At 50.3% G+C, this 17210-nt stretch overlaps 1 protein-coding gene across 6 annotated transcripts in view; it reads left to right on the top strand.

Annotated features, from left to right (window-relative positions):
• Positions 1 to 17210, top strand: part of exd (PBX homeobox extradenticle) — a 376353-nt gene that overhangs the window by 286464 nt on the left and 72679 nt on the right. For 5 of the 6 annotated variants that reach the window (XR_012887508.1, XR_012887507.1, XM_037413397.2 and 2 more), the window contains exons 6-8: positions 1419 to 1509; positions 5081 to 5110; positions 15611 to 15774. Coding sequence is in view for 4 of the 6 variants with exons in the window: in XM_037413397.2 (XP_037269294.1) it covers positions 1419 to 1509; positions 5081 to 5110; positions 15611 to 15774 (285 nt within the window). In the remaining 2 variants the exon portion in view is untranslated. The remainder of the gene's footprint in view (positions 1 to 1418; positions 1510 to 5080; positions 5111 to 15610; positions 15775 to 17210) is intronic. The other variant, XM_037413399.2, reaches the window with a different exon arrangement.

Here is a 17210-nt window from a genome sequence, read left to right as displayed (position 1 = left end):
GTGCGGAGAGGTTGGGGGAGGTCTGCCTGCGGAAGATTATGAATAAGTTCTTATGCAAAAGTGTCCTCTCTCATCGCCTCCACGCGCTATTCGCGCTTCTAGAGTATGGAAATGCGACGAGTCGCCCCCCCTGCCGATTAAAGAGGATGGAAATGCGGAAGAGGAGAGTTGCGGGGTGCTCGCTCGGCTGGCTTCCTGGCTCGCTCCTTTAGCTTCTTCCCCGTTCATTCTCGTGTTCACGCTGCGCTGCCTTCGCCGCCGCATCGCGTCATGCTCGCCGGGGACGCGTGGATGAAATCAGCATAAGGACGCCGTGCGCACATATTTTACGCGGGGCTGCCTGCGGGGGAAACGAGCGCAGTGTCGTCCGCTGGCGGTGTTCGGGACGACAGCTGTATCTGCGTGCTGCTGCCGTCTCTGCAGATACAAGGGGGGTGGTTGTTGCCTCCTGCTTTTCACTGTGCCTTCGCACGCGCGGTTCCGTGACGAGGAAGGAGCCCGCGAATCCCGCAGCCGTGCTGCCTGACACGATAGCGGATAATCGCTTGCTCAGGCATTCTCGACCAGTGTGACTATCAGGCTCATTTACGGTTTGCGCGGCTCCTCTGTTACCCCCTCCTTTTCTTTTTTTCTTGTTTTCTCTCGACTTCTGCATTCTGGTGTTAATGTGTCGTAAGTAGCCGCTATATTCACTGATTGCTGTGGTTACGACAAAATGTAGACAACGAAGCTTGATTAACTTGCCCGAATTATTTTGTTCTGTACCCCTGGTTACAACTCTTCGCCTAACTCGTTCACATCGTAGGCGAAAAACAAAAACGCTCATCCTAAATTGAAAGAATTATGCTCACATGGTGGATAAGGCGTAGAAGAAAGTATAAAAATATGCCAGACTTGAAACGTTCGCGTCACTCGCTGTGTGCTTATGTAAAATTGTGCCGAGAAGAATGTAATAGTGACGTTGTACTGCTGCGCAGTATGGCCGAAGTATTTGCGATTTTTTTTCCCTATTCGCTGGGTTCACTTTCAAGCTAATGCGCGTTTGTGTATAAGTGATCGTTCCGCCCACTTTCGTTGCAGTAGAAAACAGTATCCTAGCAACCGTACTCTTTCTAGAGATAAAAATTCTTTTGAAGGGTGGGGGGGGGGGGGTGTCGCCAAAGCCTGAGTTTTGACAAGACTTGTCTCTGTCAAAGTAATCACTTCATGACTACTGCGGCGCCTCCTGTTCAAGGATTGCTAATCTCTGAAATTTTCCCTCATCTCCCTGAAAGTTTCCATATTTTCCCGCCTCACTGTTTGTAGTTAGAAGTGTGGTCACGGTCGTTTGTGGCTGGTGACAAAGAGATTCTAAACGTGTGCTTTCTCCCTCTCTTACTCCTTCTTCTTCCACCCTGCCCTTCTTGGCATTCGTGTAGGTGTCTAATTGGTTCGGCAACAAGCGGATACGATACAAGAAGAACATAGGGAAAGCGCAAGAAGAGGCCAATCTCTACGCAGCAAAAAAGGGTAAGTGCAGTTCCTGCTCCGTCGGTGCATGCCTCCTTTTGACGCCCGATGCGATGCGTAACCGAAGCTCTTGCAATGACCTGACCGCTGTGGTACCCACGGCAAAAGCAGGCTTGCCTTAGGCGTCATCTACCCACTTGTATGTACTACGCTGTGGCAGGTCCGCTGCTGGACAGCCCTCGCTTTTTCTTTTATTTGATTCCCCTGACTGCCGCGGATAACTATTTAGTTCGAGAAACCACTAGGAAAGAAATTATATCTGTTGAAGCACTGAAATATTCATTCATTCAGCTGCGAGGAATATGCATCTATATACGAACGACATAGATATGAGGAAGTGCATCTATATATGACCGGTGGGTGACGGGAAGATGGTATATCTTGTAGCGGCATGCTATAGTCATCGCGAAAGTGACAGGATTCATGGCAAAGCGATTTGTTTGGAAAGCTAACTTGGGAGCGGATGCCGTGATATATTTTTTTGGAAGTGGGTAGTCTGACGTGCGCTTTCATGCGCAGCCGTGAGCCGTTAAAACGGAGCAATTGCTGCGATTGGAGGCCCAAAGCCCATGTGCGCTTGCAACGTTAGACGAGCATTTTTGTGGGGCAGGGAACATCGGTGTCGTAGCGCAACCGCATCTGCGTGTGTTTTCAGCCAGTGCATGTTGTGATACTGAAGAGTAACGAAAAGGCGGCTGATTGTCGGTCCAGGTCGCTGTGAGGCTTCCTTGGTGTACGCGTCCTATAGCCGTGTCGTAGCTGTGAAGCAGCAGAAACGAAAGCGTCGAAAATTCAATAGTGTACTCGTTTTGCTTCGGTAGAGCCAAGTGTGATGTGGCACTACAGACTTTCTTGTGCTTCTCGCCGCCACTCGTTCGTGCCGATTCGACTGGTGTCGTGCGCTGATAGGACGCTTCGAAGTTCGGAACAAGGAGAACCAAAAAAAGAAAAAGAAAATGTTCCGAGAGCCGCGATGAGCATTTACCGCGCGCTTCCTCGTAGCGGAAGGTTTCCTGCACGACGCGCGGGATGTGTTCGCTCGTCCCTATTTCCCTATTCGCGCCTCGCGGGCGGCCTTATCTGCCGGCCGCTGGCACCGGCTCGGCGGGGTCCGTATTTGCCGATGCTCCCGAGACTTTAGCCGAGCAATTTTTCGCCACTTCCCGCCCCAGCGGCGGATGGTGTTTTGGGTTTCTTTCTGTTTGCAGCGTCCTCTGCGATGCTGCCTTCTTCTTCGACTACACCCCCTCCGTTTTCTCCGTGCTCGTGAAAAACAAGCACGGGTGCGCAGCCCGCTGTAAAAGTGTTTGTGTGCGCGCTCGCGAAACCTTTCAGTTTCTCTCTCCTTGCACCCTCCGTCTTCGCGAGCAGCATACATTTGCTGCCGGGATCATTGGTCCGAGTGATTTTTACGTCGTTTTTTTTTTTTTCATCGTTTCGGGCTTTTGCGTTCTGCCGTAGGGAATGTTTGAAGGAAAACGCCAGCAATGGCGCGTACATGGGAAACAGCAACCGTGAGAGAGCGAGGGGAGGGGGGGGATGCACCGGTGCTTTGAGCCGCGCCGTAATGTATGCATGTGTTTGGAGGCTCATCGAACGCTCGACGGCGCCCGCCTGCCCACCCGCCGAATGCGTGCAGGGGAGGCTGAGGGTAAAACAGGCAGAAAAAAAAAAGAAAGAAAAGGTTTCGGTGGGAGAAGCAATAGGCGCCTCTTCGATGCGGTGAAAACGCGCGCGCGTGCTCGTTTTCGGGCCGACGGCGCGGCTTTTGTTTTGCCGATAAGGAGCAGGCACTGCTTTTCACCGCGTCCACGTGTGTGTGTGCTTGCTTGTATTGCGGCGGGATCCTTTTGTTTGTCTCCGACCGCGTTCTTCGTTCCCCTTTTAGCCGTTTTTTATTTTTATTATTTTTTTTCTTGCCTTTCAGGCTTCTCCCGTCTGCATGCACAAGGGAGCAGCAGAGCTGTGGTGCGCCTCTTTTGTTTTCCGCCATGAATGCCCCTTATTAGGGCTCTCTCAACTTTTTTTTTTCCTCTTCGTTTGCTGGGAGAGCGCTCGCTCACGGAACCGTGCGCGTCCTATCGGCTATGCGAGTCGAATGAGTGCTTTTCTCCAGCATTTGCCTCCACCCGGAGCTGTTGTAGAGTTTTGTTGGTTTTTTTTTTCTTCTCCGCTCCGGCACGCGCGGCCGTTGCTCGTGCTCCGCGAAGCGCTCATTTTGGGTGCTGCTGTAATTCGCGCGTGCGCTTGTGTAGGTGCGTGATATATAAGAGCGAAGAAGCGCCGCCTCGTGTGTGTGAGCGTGCCACGGGAACGGATCCGAAATCGCTGTAAATAACACAACGAAAAGCGAACCCAGAAAGCTAAATCCGTGGAAGCCTCTCTCACACCTCTCAGGCGAGTAAATGCTAGGGAGGGGGGGTTGACGTGCCTCCCCTCCCCGTAGGCTGGCTGTGCGCCAACGCTCTTCCCCTCGGAGTTGTTTGGCGGCGTGTTCTCGTTATCGGTCCGCTTGCAAATGCTTGTCGACGTGGTTCACGCGCCCCTGCTCCAAGACGCAGACCCGTAGCGATCCGCGGCCGTTTTCTCCGCTATCTGGGTTCGCCAAAGCGCGTGGTTGAAGCGGGAGCCCCCACCCACCTCATTCCTCCCCTCTTGTAGCGTAAAACAAGATTAGTAAGAGTGCGCGGAGAAATTTTTCAGGCTCACGGCCGCTCTGGCGTATTCGAACGTTCCTATCTCAGTCTCTTTCTTTTCTTGTTATTTTTCTTTGTTTTGCGGTTGGTTTCATGGTCCTGGAAGGTACTTGGTTTCGTGTGACTCGGACAGTAGTCGCATGTCGCTGCACGACGACCCAAGCTCTGCCGTGATGCACCTACGTAGCACGTAGTTGCGTAGTTGTTGTTGGGTTTTCTTTATTTATTTATTCAGTTCATATTTGTGTTCGCTGTTTCCTTCTTTCCTTCTTCCGTGCAGAGCTTTACCGGGTGTTTCGCTGTTCTCGGATTATTGAGTTCGCGACACGGAGACTCTATCTTTGCGTGTTGCACGTTTCTTAAGTAAGTTTCTCACGTGGTACTGACCAGTCGTAGAAGGCTTGCTTCGCTCTCTTTCGCAGTCGTCTTCGTCTCGTGCGCAAAGCTAGTGGCATTTTCTCGTCTTTCCGTGCATATGGCTCCCCGCGGCCATTGACAGGCGTTGCCTTTTCGACCCTCAGCGTCCACCGCCAGACTTGGATATTCCATCACCGGGATTCTAGATTTGATAACTGTATCACGCGTTCATTAATGGTCACCCAGGGATCGCAAAAAGATTCTCGGACCTTTGTGCGATTATTGGAAAGCCGTGTTGATATTTCACTGTAAGAAATGGATGCAGCACTTTCACACAACGCCGGCATTACGTAAGCATTCGCAACTGCGGCAGTGTCTCTCTGTCTGTCTGTTGTTCACGTTGCCAGTGTGTCGCGCTTTTATAGGTTCGAGGGTGTTCGACGTAAATGTAGCAGTGTGTGGTGCGCGAATCAGCCGTTGTGCAGCGCTCCTGACTCTGATCCCCTTGCTCTTTTCAGCATTCCCGAAAAAGAAAACAGACAGACATAGTAAGTGGAACAGCGCATGGTGATACACGCGTATGGCAGTGCAGCGCCCTTCCTTGCTTCTTTTCCCGTCTCTCTTTGGGAGGCGCCATCTTTGCCCGTCCTTCATTCAGGCAGCCCTCGGTTTACCATGCCATGTACATAACTGTTACCGCAGCAGGCCGCGTGCCTTTAGGAGACAGCGTAGATGGCTCTCTGTCGTCTATGGGAATGCGTAAACGCTTACCGTCAAACCAGACCTTCATCCTGTGTGGCTAATGTGGGTGGACTATGGAGGTCAAAGCTACAACAAGGAGTCCGTGGTAGACGCAGGCCCCCGAAAAAATTCCATTCACGTAGGCGCCGTTACACTGGTTATCCTCGTTTACATTCTAATTAAATGAAGAAGCGACTGCACGTACTCCTCAGAATTTGAGTGGAGTTTACGCGACCCACTGGCGACAGCTCTCAACTTGCTCGACATTCTCTGCGGCAGTATCCATCAAGTGTTGTTTAGTAAAATTGGCATATCACGTTGCGACCAAGTTTAGCGCGTGTTTCAGTAAATCGAGCGATGTGAGCTATCCTTTCTCACAGTGTATATATAGCGTAAACTTGCACTTGAAGCAGCCGCCGCCATTGTGGACGGCTAGGCGGCCGCCCCTCGTAATTTTTTCGCCTCCACCTGGTCTCGTTGTGGCCAACTTTACTGTACTTGTAGCCGCGCTACTCCATCCGCATACGAACACCAGAACAGTACATTCGCGTAACGCAACATCGTCTAGCTTTCAGTCGCTCGGCGGCCAGTCTGTCTGTGTAGGTGTCGCGCGCAACAGCGGCGCCCCGCATGCGATAAATCCCCGCCCCGTATAGTACATGCTGCACCGCTACTGGAGTGGAGCTCGCAAGTCTTGTGTGGCTGCATGGCTCGCTTGGCTTGTTTTTTGTCGTTTCTTGCTTTTGCCGACGCACGCGTTCTGACGTGATGAGAGCGGACAGACTTCTTTGCAGGAATTTTCGACGGTCCCTTCTTGCATTCGTACAGTCCTTGGTCGTATGGCTTCGCGATTTTTTTTTTTTTGCGCAGTTTGCGTGTTTCACTCCCGCAGTCATAGTATGCTACGTCTAGCTGTGGAGGTTTTTTTTTTTTAAGATTTCGTCCTTGCTGCATTCGGAAAGGTTGCCAAAGAAGGACGCTCGCTTCTCTGCAATGCAATTTCTCGTGCGAAAGACACGTGTCTCATCGAATTGCCGCCGCCCCCGACGCCCTAGCCGCCGTCGGACCACTGCATGCCCACTCGTTTTTGTTACCATGCTATGTTTTTTTTTTTCTCCCACTGCGTCGAGAAGCTCATGCATTCTCGCTAAAGTGACGGAAGGTGGGATTCTCTTCACCCAGTGTTTTCTTGTATACGCGTTCTTGAAGCTTAAGATGAAAAGAACAGGGCAAAAGAAAGCGAGCGAGTGGCCGAAAAGTTGGCGTCTTCGTTCGGTGAGCCACGAATGGCTGCGCATTATGCCGTTTTTGTATTCCAGGGCGTCCCCGTGCCTTTGACCCTCACTCCGTGCACTTGCGAATGTTTGCGCATGTTCCAAAGTGGACAAAAGTCGCTCGGCTATATGCAACGGTCTCTGGTTGAAGGCAAACGAAAAACGGAGAGATTGCTGCTGTCGTTGTGCGAGGAATGGCGCAGTTTTGATTTTCTAGACATTTCTTCGAAGTACGCCTATTTTATATGACCGCCAAAAAGAAAAGCGCAAAATAAATAAAAAGAAGAATGATAAAATTGTACTCCGCTGTTGTTGCCATGACGAGGACGTCTTTATAAACCAAATGACTTCGTCGCACTGAGCGAGGTGTGTGTGTGTGTGTGTGTGTGTGTGTGTGTGTGTGTGTGTGTGTGTGTGTGTGTGTGTGTGTGTGTGTGCGCGCAAGATTTTTGTTCTTTAAGGTTTCTCAAATCTGGAAGTCGTGGTTTTCAAGAAAAGTCCCCTCGCTGCTACCCTCCTCCTCCTTTTTTTTCAATTTTCGTTACTATATAGTTGTTATTCTAGAGCTTTCAGTTGTCCAACGTGATCGGCCGCAACTTGACGAGCTCGCGTCCCTTCTATCTATAGCTGCAGCGCGTAGCACTCCTATATAAAGCAGTTTTCTTTCTTTATTTATTTTAATATTTTTCCCCGCTCTTTCTCAGTCTCTTCTTTCACCTCATCTCTAAAGGACTGCCAAAATTTGACGTTGTGTTCAAGTGGCCGTGCAGAGCGCTTAAAAAGCGTTCGCTCTCTTTCGCTCCTTTTTCGTCCTCGCGTTGTTTTTTTTTTTTTTTTTTTTTGTAGCGAACTTTTTTGCATCTGGACAAACTCTGTGTTTCTGCGTGTTACACTGGTAGTTTTGACGGTCGTCGCCCATTCGCGTGTCCTGTTTTCATCCTCAAACGAGCTCTGTGCGTACTCGGTAAGCGCTTTCTTGTCGCGGTATGAGCACACTATAACGCCTACAGCAGCCTGTGCCTGCAAAGCGGTAGCTTCCACTCCCATCCAACTAATGATGGCAGTGGCCACCTCGCGGTATAAGGCCTCTTACAACGTTCGCCCTCGATCTCAGAGGCTGCTTTGCTCACCCCCGTCTATGCCCGGTTTCTGGCCCCGGTCACGGGATGCTAATTAGCCCCGACGTGGCGTCTATTAAAGCAACGGCTTTCCCCCCCGCCAGCCTTGTATTGCAGTGAGGGTCAAGCGCGCCTGCATGCGGAGGCCGCGTGTGTTTGCGGTCGCTCGATGCCTCCTGTATATAGCTGCGGGACGAGTGCGGCGCGCCGTGTCTGCTCCAAGTGGTTTGGTGGTGGCTTCGAGTCGATTGCGCTCCATTTGGCCACGCACTCCCGTCCGCCTACTGCCGTTGAGGTGGAATATAAGGTTGCATTTTTCTCCACTCTGCGATCGATTGTTGCTGCCGCTTTTTTTTTTCTTTACTCTTGCCCACCCCTGAAGCGCCTCCGTGCTTTCTTCCGTCGCCCGCTATTCGCCAGGTACGCTTCGTATTTCAACCAGTTCACGCTTGCGTCACCGCGGTGAACCGAATGGGCCAGTGGCCTCTGTGTCACGTGCCAGCTGTTCAGGTTTAAAGGGTCTTGAAACGGCCGGCGTGAATAAGCGGGGACGTCGTGGCGCCTTCTGAAAGTAAAGCAACCAGCGTGTTTTATCAAACCAGGTCCCTTTTCGGGAAGGCGTTGCTCGTATTTCTAAGCTTGGAGTAATTTGAGAGTGCTGTCTAAATCGTTTTGTTAGCCGTGCGCGCATGCAAAGCGGGCGAGAGCATTAGAAGTATCGAGAGAAACGTTTATTGTTACGGAAAGGTATCGAGGAAAAGTATCGACCGGCGCCCCTTGTTGTGGCTGTCCTTTCATTGTTCTAAGTGCTTATGTCGCCCATTCCTCATCGCTCGTGCCGCTCGTCACAGTTTTTACGACGGACGACGACAATAACCGTTCTGGCTTGCGGCCACGCCGCGTCTCTCATCAGGGATCGACGTAGGAGGCTTATTTCGGGAAAGAGTCGCCCCAGGCGAGCCACTTTGTGAACGGAGCAAATGGGCGTTGGTTCTGGAGCGGAAATAGCTTATAGCTCGTGCTAGACCTAACCGGCGCCGAAGGCGGCCGTAACCACTCGGCCTCGTTCCTCATCATCTCGGCGGGGGCCGCTACTTGGGGCAATCACTGAAGGAACCCTTTCACCTCCCCCCAGCCTCACACTCATTTACTCTGTTTTTGCTTTTCTCCCCTCGCAATGTTCTTTCTATTCCGGAAAACGAATCTGGAAAGGAGGGGAGGGTGTCAGTCCAAATAAGCGCGCAGGAAGGGGGAGCAACAACCCTCGGGCTATCTGGATTAATACGTCAAACAGTTTGACGTCGGAGGCCCGATGGGAAGGGTCGGAAACTTGAGAATCGAAACTATGCTAGGGAAATGAGGGGGGGGGGAGGCATTGAGGCCCGATTGGCCTTGTTGGTTCCTTTCAGTGCTGCTTTTATTTTTTAACTTATTGGCAAATACGTGTAGGGGGCCTCGTTTCTCGTCATTTCTTCGCTGGCCCCGAGTCAGCGGGTCTTGTTCGTCCAGTGTACGCAGGGTTTCTGTGCGCCATTCAGTGTTAGAAAAAAGAGAAAGCGATAAATGTCGTTTCTGGTTGTATTTATTCGTTCGTTACGTCCACTTTTCACTCTACCAACCAAGGACGACTCTTGCGACGTGCGAATACAGGTGGCACGTCATGAGATGCTTGTCGCAGCACTACACTCTCTCTTTATTATGACAAAGAAACTTGCAAGCACACTCATTGTTGATTTGCATCCACTTCAAAAGTAGAAAGTCTTGTATAATGCTCCTGCTTATCGCATTTGCAAGCTACACCGTTTGAGCTGTTCGCTTCAGGCAGGCCAGCACTTCTTAATGTGACCCCGCCGCGGTGGTCTAGGTACTCGACTGCTGACTCGCAGGTCGCGGGATCGAATCCCGGCTCTGGCGGCTGCATTTGCGATGGAGGCGGAAATGTTGTAGGCCCGTGTGCTCCGATTTGGGTGCATGTTAAAGAACCCCAGGTGGTCGAAATTTCCGGTGCTCTCCACTATACGGCGTCTCTCACATGGTGATCTTGGTACGTTAAATGCTAAAAATCAATCCACTTCTTAATGTGTATCCATATATCGTGTCTTCGCAAGTATCTCGCTTACCTCTCCAACGTAGTCAGTAACACGATCAACCCTTAAGAATGCGGACGCTGTCTCAGAAAACAAGGCGACAAGGCGTCGCACTAGAGCTGTCATGAGAGCTTGAGATAGTAGGCTTGTGTTGTATTTCGGTTGCCCCATGTGGCAGCAGATACGTTCGTCTTCATGCTTCGTCCAGTGATTAGCTTTCTTCTGAGAATGTTTTGCAGAATAGGGCTGCCTAGTCTCTTGCAGTGGCTCCGTGCACTCTTCTGCGTTCGGTTCCAAGCTAGCTCCTCCGTATAAACATCCCGCACTGCGCATGTACTGCCAAGCATTTCCTTTTCTCGCTTGGAAAAAGAAAAAGAAAAGAAACCTCGTCTCTCCCATGTCAATCCCTAAAACTGACTAGCAGAGATGGAAGACGGCGGGATTTCTTCATTTCCATTCCATTTTGCGATGGGCCGGCGAGCATTCACCCAGCTACCCATACCAGCAGGAGCCGCCGCTGGAAGCTTGGGCTGCACTTTTGTGTGTATAAATCTGGGGTTCTCGCCCCCTTTGCTGATATTGCTGATGTGAGCGGGCATGGCGGGAAATTCAGAGAAAGAGGGTGACGCGGGCTCTTCTATATAGGCAGGCTTCCACCGAATATTTTGCAAGCGCGCGATGCGGGAAGAAATTTCAACCTCCCATCCTCCTCTCATCTCCCAATCTTGGCGCGTCACACTCTGCCCCCCCCCCCCCCCCCACACACACACACACACACTGTGCGTTGTTGACGTGTTCTTGCGTTACGGGAAGGTCTCACGGGACTCTTTACTCGTTTTTTCCTTCTTTGTTCGGCCGTCGTCTGTCTCGTGAGTTGGGTGTAGGTTGTACCAGTGTGCACTTGATGTCTCACTCTAGTTAATATTGGCTGTCATATCGGGCGGAGACTTTCTTTTTGTTGTGCTTTATAACTTTGCCTGCGTTTATTTTTCTTGTACTGCGAGTAACTGTAATGCACAGGGAAAACAAATCGAGAGCGTGCGTAGTGTGTACGAATACGTGAGTCGACACTCAAAATTGCCCTTTCGCGAACGTTGTAGTGGGCAGGCAGATAAGATTTAGCATAGCTAGAGCATGAAAGCAATGTAATCGAGATGATTCCCAAACTTTCGATATTGCAGTATTATTGGCATAGTTTCGCATTTGCAATATATCGAGGGCTAATTAAAAGGCGTTTGTTTGCGTTCGTCGTGCGCTGGTCGGTCGATGTCGGGCCAAGTTGACTCCGTTGCGTGGTTAAAGACTTCAGCACGTAAGTGGTCTCTCTCTGTCGTATCTAAACGCTGTCGGTTCGTAAGCTTTCCACTCTCACCAGTATTGGGCGATCATTTGACTGCCGTTAGTGTCACCCTTCAAGTTTACCCTGGGCTCAGCTGTCCGCAGACGTGGGCTGTCTTTGAAGCTCGTCCTTTCTCAACATCGGGCCTCCACGGGGGTCGCATCCGTCGGTTTTTTTCTGGGGGGGGGGGGGGGGGGGAGGGGGATTCGAATTTCCGTCTCGCCGACTTCCGCATCAAGATGAAATTTGCTTCGGAGTGTTTGCCTGCTTACCAGACACCGTGTAAGCTCATCTTCCCTCCTCGAACGGCTTCATCTGAGGAATGCTCGGAATCTTTTTTCTCTTTCGCGAAATGTTACCCCCCACACTGTCCATTTATTTCATCAACGTGTTCTGTTCCCCGACTTTCCGAAGCTCGGTTTTCTTCAAGACGCCTGCTGTCCATTACGCAATAGCATGGCCCACTGCCTATGTGCTTCATTCGCGTTCAGTGTTTTTTTCTTCTCCGACAGCTTCGTCCAGGCCGAGGACGACTGCTTCGAAGTGTGCTCGTCCCTCTCACTCTTCTATTTTGACAGTGTTTTTTTTAAAGTGCTGCCTCTTAGGCTAAACAAGCTGGCCGCGGCTTTCTGTTCTTTTTGCGATGTCCCGTCATCCATAGCCCCCCCCCCCCCCCCGCCTTTATTTCTTTATTTTCTTTTCTTTTATTTTGAGGGCCTCTTTCTCAGTTCTGCAAAAAAAAGTGTGATAAGTAGGCGAGGCGATGAGGGTCGCACACTATCAAGACCTGCAAGTCCTCTGCCACCGCGGCGGCAAACGTGCGTATACAACACGTGTGAGGCGCGGCTAGGCTTGATCGCGATTGATGTCCCGTATAAATTTTTTTTTCGGGCAGGCGCCTTGCGACCCGACGTGCGGCGGCGGTCGTTCCTTACCCCCTCTCTTTCTCTATCTTTTGTGTGTTCACGCCACGGTGTCAGAGCGAGGAGGAAAGGAGAATGGCTAGGCGGCGACGCTAGCCCGTCTCAAGGTTGCCATGCTTGTGTTTCCTTCTCGGTCCCTTTGGCCCGCTACCCCTTGTCCCCCGCTCTACCCCCTATTTTCAAGACGAGCCGTCCAATTTCGCCGAAAGCTTTTCAATGTCTCCGCCTTTCCACACGCCGAGTGCGCGCCTGAGTTCGGGCTGCCTCGGCATTGCTTTCCCAAGTTCGTGAGGATGGGGAGAAAAAGAAATTTACAAGTGGAAAAATAAATGCGCGAGCGATGGTCCCACGTAACAGCAGCGGCGTTGTGTTGACGAAATGCTGTTTTTCAGTAGCGGCGAGAATGAAAAGTGCAATCCGGCGGAGCCTTCAAGTGGCTGGTGCTGTATCTATTTCGTCCGCCGGTGTATGAGTTAGCTTGGCTCCGAGATGTCACCTTTTTTTTTTTACTAATGAAAACTGAAAGGAGCAGGAGGGGGGTGGGGAGAAAACAATACTGCGAATTTATTTTCGCCACTGACGGGGGCAACGCGTCGCGCGCTGTTGACAAATTGAACCGTCCTTCTGGCGCTCTTCCCTTGATATCGTGTCGAATCGGCTTCCGCCGACGTCTGGCTGGCGTCCGCTTATTTGCGCGTCTTCCCCGAGCGTGGCCGATTCCCGTGATGTCCCTCATCCGGCATCTCTTCTGGTGATCCCGCATTGAAACATCTCCATGTGCTCGGTTCTCTTCAAATTTGTGTATCGCTTATAATGGCCGAGCTTTGGGTAGGAAACAGACACTTCACAAAGCATCGTGCCAAACTAAATCGATGCAGTGCAAACAAATGCTGCATCGAAGCGTGAGGTAGCCCTCACTTTTTATCTAACGTGGGTGTTTACACCTCGAACAGGCGAGCATATTTTCCCACCGTTGGCCAAGTTTTTTACGCGTCGCTTATAGCAACCATCAGGGACTCCGTAGCAGCACGTGTGAGCCTGCAGCTGCGAAACACATTCCAGCCTATAAAATTTTCTTACTTAATGTGCACCTGCGCTGTTGCTCTACGTGTGCGTTTTCACGCTGCCCACGCTGACGAGTTCTGGAGCAATCCGTTGTTGTGTCTACGTACACCTAGCAACCTTCCCTGTGAGTCGCACTACTCCTGTGGGCACCTACGTAGGCGTACGGGCGACGGGCTTTGCCGTGTGAGTTTGACCGAGCCGCGTTTAGTTATAGCTTCGTCTTCTGCTTGCGGGCTGTGCAAAGCGCAGTTGTCGTAATCTTTTCGACTTGGTTGAATAATCTGGTCGAAAGCTAAAATTATTGTATAGGGCCTGTTACTGCAGTTTCAGTGTAATAACCAACTTGCAATAATGTTAATAATTTCATACTGTACTTATCATTTTGGGTACATCCGCACATTGCTAGCGTAGACAGGGAAGTGGAATGAAAAACGCTTTCACAACACTGCTCCCATTGGATATCGTGCCCGACAAAACGCTCCTACTGGTCCCTCGACGCTTTTTATTCATGTGGCACGTTCGCCTTCGCAAACATTAAGCTGCCGTTAGTTTCGCCGCTCTTTATGTGGAAACCACTCTTTCGTTGCACGCCCGTATCGTGTAACGATCTATGCTTGCATTTTGTAGATTGTACACTCTAGTGTATTTGAGTTCAGGCCTCAAAGACTGCAAATTGCGTCGTCCTTTCGTCGATGGCGTCGTCCGCTCTATCTGCAATTTCGTGAACGAATTTTCGTAATAGTAAAATCACTTCATTTTGGCATTGCGTGTTTCGAGCTGGACGCTAGGGACTATGTATAGGGACTTCTTAATCAAACTAAGGAAGCGATATTGGACGCAGTGTAGCAGCAGGTGTCCTGCATGGCTTGAAGGTAAGCTGATGGAATTGAAAAAAAAGGATGCGTCTCACGTTCCGATCATTTATTCCATAGGCCACTAATTTCTGTTTTGGCCCTGGCTGGCTATCGCACTCTCATAGCCTATGTAGCTGTTTTTCGTGTGTGAGTATGGTGAAAAGGGAGAAAGGAGGGGGGGGGTGTAGGCAGCTTGAGGAAAACGGGCCTTCTGGGAGATTTGGTGTGTATGTACAAACTCTGGGGAGCAGCCGAGGGAAAAGGGGGGTCGTCACGCGGGGGACGCAGGAGGGCGACGCGGCGGCTGCTCCATTAGCCCTTCCGGCGCCTTTTCGCCTCCTCCGGTCGCCAAATCAATGCCGGCTGAAGGCACCCTCGCTTCTTCTTTCGTTGGGCTTCCTCCTTGGCGACCAGCGAGTGCTTTCTCTAGCGCCTTTCTCATTCAAAGTGAGCCGGGCTCCCCCCGGCCGGATAGGGAAAGTACCCTTGCTTATATTGCCACACAGGACGGGAGGCATCGCAATAGGCAGCTCTGTTTTTCTTCTTACGCGGTCTGTCCTCTGTTTTCGGCTTCTGCCAGTTGCGCTCACTTTCTTTCTCGCCTCAGCGCGTTTCTTGTTCGTTTTTCCTACCCTTGTCCTCCTTTATTTGGCCGTCCCCGTGGCCTGCCTTATTCCGATCTCGCTGAGGTTTTCCTTGGTGATCCGTTCGGGGTGCCTTTTGTGCGGCCTGCCTCTCTTGGCGATCCTAGCTTACGACTACTGTGGCCCATCGTGCGCTTTACTTGCCATAGCCTTCCACCACCCCCTCCTTCTCCCACTTCTCGTCTGCTTATATTTCTTATTTTTGTCATTTGCTGTGGTACCGCACGTTGCACGGAAGTTAGTTACTTCGCCTCGACAGGGGAATGTCATTACGTCACTCTCCTGGCGTTGTTTGTTTTCTCGGTGCAGTGTTACTCTTTCCAGGAACGTTTCTGCAAATCTAGGTTGTGCTACAATTTCGGCGTAGCGCTCACACTCTTTCACCTTTCTTATTTATGCCAGAGGGAACGTAAATATTGAAAGGACAGCGTAACTGAACGTTTTGGTGCGGGCTCTCGGTTTGCCCGCTGAAAACTTCTCGTTTGATTTGTCATTATGCGAACGGTCGAACTTAAACAGCCATTAAGCCACTGGCACGCTTGCGCCAACAAGCAGTAAGCCTAGCTGTTGTCTTAGAGGGCAGCATTAAAGTAAACTGCGAGTATGCAGTTCGCTGGGTGAGTAGGGCGACTGTGTTTCTTTTAATGGTGCGCGATCAACTTTCCTGCAGTGCTGCTAATACATTGTAGTGAAAAAGGTCAAGACCAGAGACAGCTTTTTATCTGTAAGACGGGCATTCCCTGAATGACGCGGTAAACAGCCTTTCGCGTATCAACGTAATCATCGTTTGACTATCGTAGCACGAGAACCGCACATGCATGCTCACTGCCAGGTGTGTAAAGTGCCATGACCTTGGTACTGCTCATTACCACAGCTTCTCTACGCGTGCGTGTGTGTTTTGTTGCTGGACCATGCACCGCGGTGGCGTCAATGGCGGAGTCTTGGGAGTTTCATCAACTGTGTGTTTTTGTTCTTCTTCCTCCTCTGCCCTTTTGTTCCGCAGCGGCCGGCGCTTCAGCCTACAGCATGGTGCCGACGACGCAGGGTCAGCAGGGTCCTATGATAAGCCCACCACCGCCGGGCGTCCCGCAAGACTCCATGTACAACATGAGTATGAACGGCGGAGACTCCTACCAGAACGCCGTGGGCGCCAACGTGCAATCGCAGGTAAGTCGGCCCACCTGGCTTCTGTCTTTTATTCTAGCGTGTGTCTTACGAGCTGGGCGTCTTCGCTTGCGCTACCTGTCCTCGTGGAGCCTCGTCGTGGTGGTTTTTATTTTGTCGCTAGATTGTGAAAGGGAAATCTGGCACTGGAATAGTTAAAGTACGCCGCGAGGGGTGGATGGTATGCGTGATTTTCGTTTCTATCTTTACTCCCCACCATATTCATCGTTTTTTCGGCTATATGCGGCCTTTTCGTTGTCTTATTGAGACCAAGCACATGCTGTGCGCGAACAGCTTTTTGCTGTACGTAAAGAAGTTTCTTCACTTCGAATTACTCGTGTCGTTGGATCTTACGCACATGTCATTCACCTTGAGAAACAATGCTAGATTGAGACCGTTTATCTGGTAAATATTCTTGCGTGGTCCATAGAAATTCTGGACGTCTAGCTACAGCGATAAAATGCGCGGCCCTGTAGAAGGGGCCATTAGACGCGCAGTCGAGGACCAACAACCGTGGATACACTTTCTGGAACGTGCCTACCAGTAAAATTGGACAAATAATTGGGGCGGCAGGGTGTAGTTGAGGAGAAAAGCTTATTCTAAGATGAGGAACGGAAAATCAAGAACGTAGAACTTTTGTTTTTTCTTCTTCTTCGAACCACCCGCACCCCAAGGTGACTTTAGCGACAGGTCAGCGATAAAGAGAGAAACATGTATCACAGTTAAAAAAACAAAAATCAGACGCTGAACATGGCGTTTTCTCCAACAGGTTTAAAAAGAATTGCTGGATTGGAAATTATGCCTCGACAGTGGAGCCGTACCCGCTTCAAGATGGCGGCTGCGGCCGCCATTTTGGGAAGGGTAAAACGAAAAGTTAGCATTCGGTGAAGATAAGGAATCGTTGTCTTCCGACGTCCAACAAGTTTAATACGGCATTTTTTTTTTTTTTTGTGAGCAGACACTGTTCAACGTGTGTTTTCGTTCTCGTTTCCTTAAATTCAGTATTTGAAAACTTTATCGAAGATCAAGTCATCAATACTCATCTCGGTATGTTACTTTCGTCGACAAATATTATCTCTTATTATACAGTTAACATAGCTTTTGCACTATCAAAGCAAAACCACTTGAACCTCTTGGCGGGTACCACCTTGAGATGACATGTGTTAGTGATAAATGATGGACAAGTGCTGGCTTTACTATCAGCAATAAGGCGTTGTATGAGGTTCCAATCCAGCACTTTTCTTTTTGAAAACCTCCTTGTTTATTCCTGTCAAGAAAAGAGCTTTCCGTGAGAAATTCATTTAAAGTAAACAGGTATTTATTGAATGCAAAAGGGCCGAAGTTCACTTAAATCCAAGTACCATCCTTGATTACAAAGCCGTACTATTTCTTTTAAAGTACGCAGAGACTCGTGCCAGATTTCCTTTTTTTTTTTTTTT

Source organism: Rhipicephalus microplus, chromosome X, assembly GCF_043290135.1.
Source record: "Rhipicephalus microplus isolate Deutch F79 chromosome X, USDA_Rmic, whole genome shotgun sequence".
In the NCBI taxonomy this organism is placed as follows: domain Eukaryota; kingdom Metazoa; phylum Arthropoda; class Arachnida; order Ixodida; family Ixodidae; genus Rhipicephalus; species Rhipicephalus microplus.
The sequence above is the reverse complement of the archived record's forward strand: the minus strand, read 5'-3'. Positions and strand labels throughout refer to the sequence as shown.